We start from the raw sequence: 11,777 nt of genomic DNA on the forward strand, positions 1-11,777 counted from the left end.
GATTTGCGTTAAGCCGTTTAAACTTTGTCCTGAAATCTTGATGTCAGTCAAGTGGATAATCATTTCCTTGTCGTAACAATAGGCTGACGAAATCTCTACACCTTACGTTTCAAAGCTTCAATCAATGGTCAAGAACTGCTTCCAGAATGTGTTACATTTGTATTAATTCACTTCAATCTGTTTATAAAAGCAATGCTTTATAATCTATATGCCCTGCCATTGACAACATGGTTACAATTGTTTGCGACGTCCTATCGTTTATGTAGCTTGACATTATCACTTCCTCGTGCTAGTTTTCGCTTACGTGCTCACTTAAGCCCCGTTTATAAATCAAGAATTTAGCCTGATGCCTACGAACAAATGACAGAGTTTCTTCGTCGGCATCATGGTCATACCTCCTCGTAATTTAGAGCTCGCTGACAACTCGGCCGAGCTAAATTCTTGATTTGTAAAGGGGGCTTAAAGACAACACCAAACACACACGTACACACGCACGCACGTACACACACACGCGCACACACACACACGCACACACACACACACACACACACACACACACTCACTCGCTCACATACAGTGCGACGTATGTGACCAAGTCTTTAGCTACACGCCAAGGCGGGACCCTTGAGCACACACACAAAGAGTTTTTTTTTTCTATACACAAGTAGAAGCGCGAGTTTTGGTGAAGCGACTGGCCGGTAACAATACAGGACATCATGTCCCCTGCCACTCCGCGCTTCGACTTGTCGGACGCCGCCATTCCACCCATCGACCGCTCGGACGACTCTGACGATTTCTGAATCCTGATTTTGATATATTATGACAGTGTGTTTCAAATAATATTGTGGTGGACGGCCCAAGAAAAAAAGTGATAGGTTTCTTTGCTTCCGTGCATGTTTCTTGACTTGTACTAGTATTTAGTTACTGTAATATTTGAATACAAACAGTGAACACTAGGTCCTAGGGCACCTTGCACCGGGTTATGGCACTATGCACAAGCGGGGACATGCTGTACTCATTCGAGCCCATAACACTGAGGAAGCCAAACGGCGAAACATGTTTGTTGTGTACTGGTTCTAATATAGTTGCTATACGGGGAACATGCGGCTCCAGCGTCTTGGCGTAATAATGTACGGTTGGCTAGAGGTTGTACTTCCCCACATACTCTACAAACAATGAACACGCAAAGTATATGTGGCAGAGTCTCCAACATTAAGACACTGTCATGTTCTTATTCACAAATGTAGAAGCGCGAGTTTTGGTGAAGCGACAGGCCGATAACAACATCGACATCATGTCCCCTGCCACCCCGCGGTTCGACGTGTCGGACGCCGCTATTCCTCCCATCGAACGCTCGGGCGTCTCTGACGACTGCGCCGCCGTGAAGACCGTGTTCCTGACCGACCCGCATCACGCGTGGGGAGGCACCCGGCACGTCCTGCACGTCAACTTCACGGGACAGATGTTCAACTATCACACCATCGTCTACGATATGAACCACAAGGTATTTCATGGCCTTAGCCGTGCACTCTGTCAGACGGTGATCGCACTGCGACCTTGCTGCGATCTAACTTCCATTTGTGGAACCGTTGACATTATAATTGGACTATCATGTAAAATATAAGTATAATTGGAAAGACAACAAGATCTTTTTGTCTATGAAATTCGTTGATCGCTCTATCAAATTTTCGATCGCAGTTCGGTCACATGGCGGTTGCTACGAGGTCGCCGTCCAAGTGGATTGTGGTTCTTAAAGGTAACATACCAACAAGTTAGCTGGCCGATGAGTATGGTTTGTGACCCAGCTAAGTCATTTTGCATGTTATGTGTCTATCACTGTACTATTTTTTTCTTTTCTTCCAGCTACCTGTGGAGCCTTATAGTTGTAGAGGCTAATATTTCCACACGGACCTCATACGTACTAGAATACATACGCACGTGTGAACCCACCTTGACAATGATTGTTATGTCAAAAAATGCCATGTGAAATGTGGCCGCATTATCTGTGCATAGATTGTAGGGAACATGCCATTCTGCAAACCTGGTGTCAGAGGTGGGATAACGGCAATTAGTGCATTCGATTGTATGCAGCAATATGCTGTTTAAACTATATAGCCACATTAGGTTTTGATATTGTGCGGGATGATGACTGGATGAGAGGGATGTATAATAAACACCATAGTACTCTCGATGTGGATGTGCATGTCTGAAATGTTGCGTGGGCATCTAACCTATAATTGTTGATTTTGTGGCACTAACAGCCGTGGGCAAACGACTTCGATCCCGCCGAGAATCAGGTGTACTGGACCAACATCTTCCAAAACCCTGTAGCAGGCAGCGTGGAGGCGGAACACAGGAACGGGTCCGGAACCATAGAGCTCATCACTAACGCTGGGCTGCAAGGTAGGGATAGGGAAGGATACATAGAGGAAGGTAAAGAGAAAGAGATGAATGATTGACTGAATGAATGGATGGATAGATGAATGAACGAATGAATGAAAAAGATGAGAAAGAGAGCTGCAAAAAATGAGTGCGTATCCTATCTCAGGCTGTGTGAAAAGCCTATTCAATCAATTTGAGTGAAGAAGAAGAAATAAAGAAAGAAAGAAAGAAAGAAAATTATCATTTGAAATTGCTATGTTATCGTTGCCATTCATTCGTGTACATTCGCCGAAAAAAAGCTCATTTTAGTAATTTCATATTCAGATTGATTATCTAGAACTGTTAATGTTATATACAAGATGTATTTCAACTGTCATTTATATACTTTCTAAAATGTCATAAATGTACCTGTTATTAATATTTTCTCGTATTTAAGTTCTTCTTCTTAATTTATTCAATCATTTATCCTCCAAATATGTGCAGAGCCTTACGGCATCGCCATCGACCACGTCAGCAGCCAGCTCTTCGTGACCGACGCTAGCGGGAACAAGATCGAGTCGTCTGACTTGTTCGGCGGGAGCCGCACTACCGTCGTCCCGGGGACCGCTCAGTCCCGCCCGTGCGCCATCGCAACCGACTCGCTGCGCGGGTAGGTCCCACTCATTCTTTGTACCCCTGTCACATTATCCACGATTTTCGGGCGTATCGATGGAAGATCGGCCATATGTAAGATCGACAGAGGGTTGTGCGTATTTTTCACCTGAAAACCGTCCCTGTCACATATAAGCCATACTTTGTACCTTGTACAATTGTTGTGCAATAAAGTTATTATTACAGTTAAGCGAAGCTTGGCCGATTCCCGCAGAATCGTCGTCCGATGGATTTTCGCCAAATGTGACAGGGGTACTACCAAACTGGCTAGGTTGTTCTCTATGTATTTTTGTCTGGCCCTTTACCTTGTTAGGTTTTCTTTATATCGCCAAGTTTGGCTGGCGAACAAAAAAGAAGCCCGATAAAACGCCTTACCAAGACACGAAAACAGAAGCCTAACCTCTGCTTGGAGAGTACACTGTTTTCCCGCCATTTTGTCATTGCCAAACCGGTTCGACCGCCAATCTGTAACCGAAGAGTTACGCATGCGCAGTGGCATCCCTACCGTATTTGGAAGAAAGGGGAGATTCTAAACGGCCCATAATTGACCTCACGTTCGTATGGACATGGTTATAGTGAAAGACAGTTGAAAAGTGCACAGCTGACATTGTTCAAGTATCGGTGCATGCAAACTGTAGAACTGAACAACGCAGGAAAACTCCGAATTAATTGAGAACCACCAATTATAGACGTCTGACACATCTAAATATATTGGGAAGGAAGAGGGGAACTCCGAAGGGCCACTTTTTCTTGGTAACCCCGTGACGTAGTTCAACCTATTGTTTAGCTCTCATCCAATCACAGCACACATACGTGTTGTCACGCCCCTCTCTTCGAGATGATGTCATACCGCTTCAGGCAACTCAGTTGCCCAGAAGGCAAATCAGACGTTAGAAGCTCCGCCCAACCACGCGACCACACATCACATTACGGCAACCTGGGTTCGTAGTCAGAAAACCGGTTCCTGGCGTGGACAATAGATCTAGCCTGATTGAAGTCACGCCCCTAGCGGCCCTGAAATGAATGCTCCTCTAGAACCAGCACATGCAGTAAGATCTTGTGTTACACGGACTAACAAGCGGTCATTTGATGAAGGTTAGACATCCAGGTAGTAAGATACGCCAAATACCAGTTGCCCCAGAAGACTGCTTATGGTTTTGGAAACGTTTAGATGTTTTGGATAGCATCAACCACCTGTCTTTACCTCCTTTACGTATCAATTAATAGATAGGGTATAAAACCCGCTTTTAAATTTCTGCATCACACTAGTTACTCCCCTCCCCAATATGCGCACACAATAACAACACATGACACTTGTATGGGGTGAGAGCGCCGCCTGGTTCAGGTACGCAGAGAAAGTTTAATGAGAACTTCAAGTGCCGAAAGAGCAGACCAAAATCAATGAAAAACTCTTCTGTCCAAATACTTCGTGCATATTTTGCACTTCACCAAACTGTAAGCTGTAAGCAGTGGCGACCTCGAATGACTATCTCAGCTTGTCACTTCCTCTTATCCATTGTCTGCACTCGCACACCTGGATGCCACTCCCTCATTAGTCTTCACCTGTGTACAACACTTCACCTGTATACCACTCAAACATAACCGTGTTACTGCAGAAACGCAATTTCACGCTAATGACTACATCAACCGCTAGAAATTGTGATCTTCAACAGATCTGCTCAGTGTCACTGGCGAAAGGTGGTGGTGGATGCTACCTGAAACGTCTGACCGTTCCCAAAATTATATCCAGTTGCATGAGCAACTTTTATCTGGCATATCATTGAACTGGAAAGTTTTAAACCGGCTGCACAGGTAACTTGCATTAATCACTTGAACAGTCACTACAACAGGCACATTTACACACAGAGAGAAGCTTAAAGACGTCATATGTAATGTACATTGTATTTAACAAGGTAACAGTTACTCAACTAGAAAAAATGGAAACGGTCAGACGCTGCAAGTAGCATCGACTACCTTTCTTCAGTGACTACACGAAACGTTATCTCTTGTACTCAAACAACAGGAGCTGATTGAGTTACTGGCAGTGGCATACAATCTTGTTTTCTTCTATTGAAACATCTTAAAGTTACCAGGGCTCATCAATCCAGAGTGTTGATTTCTCTCTGATTGATTTAAACGTAGTAAATCTAGATTTTTATTTGTCACTAAAGAAAGCTGTTTGAAACGTCTGACAGCTTCCAATTTTTTCCGGTTGCTCGAGTAAGTGTTGCCTTGCGTATCTTATTACCTGGATGTCTAACTTCAATCTAATGAAAAATGCAAAAACAAAAAAACAATACAACAGATTTTAGACTTCTAGTTTTGAAAACGCAAACATACAAAAACTTTTCTGATTTGTCCCACAGGTTCATCTTCTGGACGGACTGCGGCTCGAGCCCGCGGGTAGTCCGTGCGAACCGGGACGGGAGCGGCCTGGCTGTCATCGCGAGCACCAACCTCGTCAAGCCCTACGCTATCGCCGTGGACTCCGCAGGTATATAGTACATGCTTCTTTCCTTCATGTAACCCATGTAATTCTTCTAGAGACACCAATATATCTTATCCCTCTATGTGCAATAGTAGTAGGCTATTAAAACACTACTCTTAGTTTCTTAGTATCTGTTTTTGACAAATGTAATATTCTGTCACAACCTGCTTGAAAATACTATTAAATCAATGTAGTGCGACGACACACGACAAAAGTAACCTCACCTTTCTCTTTTTTTTCTTCTCACAGAGGCTAAGGTGTACTGGGGCGATGGGTCCCGCGGTGTCATCGAGAGGGCGGATATGGACGGCAGCAACAGGGAGTCATTCCTGACCATCCAGGGAGGCAGCGCCAATATGTACGGTCTAGGTAGGTCCCAGAAAGGGTCCTTGTGGTACAATAACCATCCAGAGAGACAGAGCCAGCATGTACGGCCTAGGTAGGTCCCAGAAGATATCCTTGTGGAACACTCACCATCTTTCCTGACCGTACAGAGGGCAGGGCTAACATTTGCGGCCTAAGTAGGTCCCATAACGCATCCCTGTGGTACTCTCAACACCATTCCTGGCCGTTCAGAAGGTCTCATAACACACCGAGCAACAAATGATCCAAAGCTACATGAATGTTGGCGTATTACGACCATTCAACAGTATGCAATGTCATACTTTGATGTTGATCCTTTCTCGTCGTGATACTTTGTACATGTCAAGAATTTTTTTTCAAAAGCAGATGCATCGCCAGGGTTTTGGACATGTTTCTTGCCTTTTCCCCAGACGTGGATGAGTCTCACGTGTATTTCACTGACTGGGCCACCCCCAGCTGCCTGCACGTGGTGAGTAAGGCCGCCCCGGCCGCCGACTACACCGTGGTGGGAGGAGTGCCCCTGCTGCAGTACCTCACCGACGTCAGGGTCTACGGTCACTGTGAGTTAGCTTCTTTTTACAGGTCGGCGATAGCGAAACCTGTATTTATAATAGTTTCGTTGGCGTCATTGGGTGCCGCCATATTGTCTCAAGGGAGGTTTGTAATGGAGTGTTGCATGATGGGAAGGGTGTCGCGATTTTGAGGTGTTAACGATGACGTGGAATGTTATGAGCTTGTTATTGCGGGCTTGTTTTTTTTTTCATTTTTTAAAATTCTTTATAAGAGAAAAGGACGTTCTGTTCCTGAATGTGGTAAATTTAGGATCGTGGCGAATCACGCTTGTGAACAATGTCTTAAACCCTTGTCCTACTGAGCCTGTACATATATATATACGGGTTGCACATACATACTGCCTGTATGTGGGTCCAGTATCTTTACGGGTTCTCGCTTAACAGCTGCATACAGCAGCAAACAGCATTGAACGTGGAGGTAAATCTGCAACCGAATATGCTGCCACTGCGCCACGCGGTTCCACCGGCTCGAGACCGAGAGGTTGCGGGTTCGAATCCGCCTGCCGTGTCACCGATCTTGTGCCCTTGGGAAAGGCACTTTAAACGACTTTCCTCACCTAACTCAGGTGTAAATGAGTACTTAGCTGCGGCTAGTGGCCTTGGTGGGGCTTTGTGGCCGAGACAGGCTTAGGAGCATGTTCGGGCATGACGCACTCGCCATGACACACGAGTCGCGCGATCAGGGGTAGGAGGAACTCCTTACATCCTTGGTCGGAAGTCCTCCTAGGAGACGGATACTCCGAATAACAAAGCTGCATCTGCTGAAGCCGTCTCACACGTGTCATACAGTTGTGTCCCTGTGAGACTTAGTGCTCCAGTAGACGAGAGGGTGGAGAAGAAATAGCACACCCCTCCTTTACCATAAAAAGTCATGTGCATGTCAGGCAAAACAGGTAAAAATGTCTGTCTGCCTGCTCATCTGTCGAAACGACAGGAGAACCATGAAAAAATCTGCAACAGCAGCACAGAAAAAGTTTTATTGATATGATTGATAAACCGCCTGGGGGGGGAAGGTTGTGGGTAGTAAATTGTCAAAAGAATTCTCAGCAGGTCAAGGGTTAACATTATTTTTGTTCTATACCAACAGGCCCCGCCGACTACTCCGGGTGCGACCCCAACCCGTGCCTGAACGGAGGCGCCTGCCAGCCGACTAACGGTGGGTACACCTGCGACTGTGCCGGCACAGGGTGCACAGGAAGGATGTGCGAGTCACTGGATGTGCCCACTACTACGCCGCCGTACGGAAGTAAGGAGGGGATCTTTAAGTTTACGTTGGTGTCAGAGGAAGAGAGAGAAAGAGGGGGTGAGAGAGAGAGAGAGAGAGAGAAGGAAAGAGAAGGAAAAGAGGAAAAAAAAGAGAGAGAGAGGGCGAGAGAGAGAGAGAGAGAGAGAGAGAGAGAAAGAAGTGAATGCTGATTTAAAAGAGAAGGAAGGAAACAAAGAAAATGAACGATAGGAAAGAGACTACTCAGTCGTATGGAAGTAATGAAGAAATCAGAGAGAGAGAGAGAGGGAGAGAGAAGGAAAAGAGGAAAAGAAAGAGAGAGGGCGAGAGAGAGAGGGAGAGAGAGAAAGAAGTGAATGCTGATTTAAAAGAGAAGGAAGGAAACAAAGAAAATGAACGATAGGAAAGAGACTACTCAGTCGTATGGAAGTAATGAAGAAATCAGAGAGAGAGAGAGGGGGAGAGAGAAGGAAAAGAGGAAAAGAAAGAGAGAGAGGGCGAGAGAGAGAGAGAGAAAGAAGTGAATGCTGATTTAAAAGAGAAGGAAGGGAACAAAGAAAATGAACGATAGGAAAGAGACTACTCAGTCGTATGGAAGTAATGAAGAAATCAGAGAGAGAGAGAGGGAGTGAGAAGGAAAAGAGGAAAAGAAAGAGAGAGGGCGAGAGAGAGAGGGAGAGAGAGAGATAGTGAATGCTGATTTAAAAGAGAAGGAAGGAAACAAAGAAAAGGAACGATAGGAAAGAGACTACTCCGCCCTACGGTAAGTAAGTAAGGGGCCGTCGTCTTCTTTCCTACTGCCTAGCCTGTTCAAGCCTGCGTCACAATTCAAGCGAACGTCGGTCTAATTACTCTCCAAGCAGAGGTTGAATCGCGCAGATACAGTAGTAGTCGGAAAAATTACACGGGCGCTCTTGTGATTTTCCGACTTCTACTGTATCTGCATGCGCGATTTAACCTCTGCTTGGAGAGAAGGTCGAATTTGAAGATCGGCTGGAGCTCGCCGAATTTTTCGCTGAAAATCTGCCCCTTCACAAATCGGACGGGGCTTGGGCGACGTCTATCCAACACTAGTGATTATATATCCCCCATGAGATGGTAGCATCTCTTAGACAGGGACGAAGTGAGAATCGACTAACTAGGTAAAAAGCTAATATTTTGAATATTGGATCAACTTTAACTTAGCCGGTGCAATGGCCCAGTGGGTAGAGTGTTCGCCTTGCATTCGGAAGGTCGTGAGTTCGATCCCGGCCGAGTCATACCAAAGACTATAAAATGGTACATGCTGCTTTCTCTGCTTAGCACTCAGCATTCGGGAAAGAGTATGGAAGTTGAACACACACCACTACCAGTGGACTAGCCCCCTGCTGTAGTGATTGCGTTGTGTGTGGCCCAGGGCTATTAAGGAAACAGAGATGGGCACCGCCCTATGCGCCAGAAATGGGCACTGCCCTTGGCGCGGGACGAGTTTAACTTTTTTAACTTCCGAGTTTTGAAAAATACGTAAAGTATGAGAGGGGAGGACGGTCACGCCAAAAATGGCAGTATGAAAAAGAATTTTGCGATAGACCAATCCAACATCTCATAAAAAGAGAGGAAAGACGGACTGAAAGGTGATTTGAGTGGCACACTTCTATCTAAGCATCTGCACAGAGATTACTTGAAAGTCAGCTCCGTACCCAACTGATGTTGACAAAAACCTACGTTTTCGTTGCCGCGTTTGAGAAAAAAACAAACAAATATTGATTCATTTACAGACTGTGAGGATGGCTGGCATCAACTCGGATCAACTGTTTTCAAGGTTTTCGAGACCCTCAGTACGCACGACGCTGCCCAGAGTACGTGCGAAGATGCGGGGATGTACGGGCGACTCGCCATCGACAAGAACCCGGCCACACACGACTTCCTGTCCCGTCTGGTCTCGGCCCGGGACAGGTGCGACATCATCGGACTGGACGACATCAGAGAGGAGGGGGTGTGGAGGTGGGTACAGTTGTTTAATCCGCGCAGTAACCTATATCCGTTGGTTTGAAAAAAATGGGTATTCAGGTATATCAAGTCAGCGGATTTTGTTTTTAAATTGCAATACTGTAAATGCATTTAAGTTCGCGGGGATTTAATTTCGCGGTAGAGGGAAAAAGGACTTTTCGCGGTGGTTTTGATTTCGCGGTAACACCATAGACTGCAGTTTAATACCATAATAGAAAAATGTTCGCGGTGGTTTTAAGTTCGAGGTAAGGTGGTCACCGCGAAAACCGCGAACATTAATCCACTGCGAACATTTCTGCATTTACAGTATCTTAAAACCATTGCAGTTTGAAACAACCGTCCGTCGATTTGATGTCCCTAAACACCCCATTTTTGTAAAACAACGGATTTTGGTTACCCCGCGGATAAAGGTGAACTAGCGTTACAATTCGTTTGGATAATTCTATTAAAGAAGTCAAACCCGACAAGTTACAGCTTAGAGTCAGCTTTTAAACTAGAGTAGACATATTCTATACTGTTCTACGCTATTTTGTATATTCCTTATTACCCAGAGTTCCTTTCACCCGCGCATGCGTGGTAACTAGTGTGGTAGTAGCAAATTATTATTGATAAAAACATCGGCTTTGCAGTAAAAAAAATGAATTACGCCGACTCATACAGTAAAACTAGCGCAACGTTATCAATATTACATGAAACTGTTCAAAGGATCACAATATTTAAAAAAAACATCTGCTCATTAACAATTACAATCAATATGAATTACAATTCATGTAGAGTCAATTCAATATTACCGAGAGGGTGTTTCTTGCCTTTTGTTCTAACATTCTGGAAATCTTTGTGACAATCTAACTGTGATAAGTAACTGTTTAGAACTATTTATAACATCTATGTGACATTCTAAATATTTCTATAGTATTCAAACATGTTAGAAAGAATTCTAACATCAAATACATTATTTCCGTTAGTTTCTAAACTGTTCCAACATAGATGCATCATTTGTGATCACATGTTCGAACATAGAAACAATATGATGAAACTGGGTCAGTGGGCTGGGAAGAGGGCAATTCACACATCCCTGCCAAGTGCAGGAAATTATGTCTGTCTGCCACCTTCTCACAAAAGACTCACCAGTGAAAATCTAAAAATACAAGAGCCAAACAAAGGACCAAGCTTAGCAGCTTTATTTATGGGGGCAATAAAAGTTTTTATGGAGGGAAAAAATGACACAAAATGTTGGAACATGTTGGAACAATAACAAAAACACATAGATGTTTGAAAATTGTTCTAAATAAAGAGATAATTATATCATTACTTTCCCAAATGTTCCAACAAATATAAAAAGGTTCAAACATGTTTAAAGTTTCATTTTGAAATGTTTGAACTATTTCGAACTTTAGTGACTGAAATGTTCTTTTACTCAAAATAGTTCAAACTTATTACAAATATTATTTCAAAACCATCTCGGTGACTTGGAATTGACTCTACAAGTGGGTCTCTGTTCGAATTTGTCAAGATCAAGTTTACTGTCCAGATCAGTTCTGTAGGTCATCACTGAGGAGTTTAGCCAGTGTAGGCTTAGCGCTCGTCGTGTATCGCCTAGTGCCCCTGGGTTGGGGATACAGACATGAGTTTGTGTAAAAAGGCTTATTCCCGGTTCGTGTCCTCCAGGCACGGTGACGGAACCCTGGCCAGCCCCCCGTTCGATCCGTGGAAACCCGGGACGTGGAACAGCAACAAGAAGGACTGCGTGGGCATCGACAACGGAGAATGGGTTCCCGTGGATTGTAACGAAGAGAACTACTTCATCTGCGAACTACGTAAGTCTTAGCATAGGAACTATCTAGACATGATGTAAACTAAGGGCACAGCCCGCCGTACCTGCAACGTACGTGAAAGTTCGTGGGCAATCTTTTGGGATCCGAAAGGGGTAAGTACCGTACGGAAATCGTACGGAATCCGACGGAATTGGGAGCACGCAGCACTTCTTCATCTGCGAACTACGTAAGTCTTAGCATAGGGACTATCTAGACATGGTCTACATATAAGTAAAATTTGCATACGATCGATTGGTTATTGACTTTGATATGTTCAACCAGTTAGACGTACT

General features: G+C 44.5%; 1 protein-coding gene across 1 annotated transcript in view; it reads left to right on the forward strand.

Annotated features, from left to right (window-relative positions):
- Positions 1-1,257: 1,257 nt before the first annotated feature.
- LOC118418434 overlaps positions 1,258-11,777 on the forward strand; it is a gene marked incomplete in the record, with an annotated part of 12,015 nt that continues 1,495 nt past the window's right edge. The window contains 9 exon segments of the mRNA XM_035824333.1: positions 1,258-1,504; positions 2,262-2,403; positions 2,866-3,031; positions 5,400-5,527; positions 5,771-5,890; positions 6,295-6,444; positions 7,544-7,702; positions 9,439-9,664; positions 11,339-11,487. Coding sequence (XP_035680226.1) covers positions 1,295-1,504; positions 2,262-2,403; positions 2,866-3,031; positions 5,400-5,527; positions 5,771-5,890; positions 6,295-6,444; positions 7,544-7,702; positions 9,439-9,664; positions 11,339-11,487 — 1,450 coding nt within the window.

This window comes from Branchiostoma floridae, chromosome 6 (genome assembly GCF_000003815.2).
Source record: "Branchiostoma floridae strain S238N-H82 chromosome 6, Bfl_VNyyK, whole genome shotgun sequence".
NCBI classification, from domain to species: domain Eukaryota; kingdom Metazoa; phylum Chordata; class Leptocardii; order Amphioxiformes; family Branchiostomatidae; genus Branchiostoma; species Branchiostoma floridae.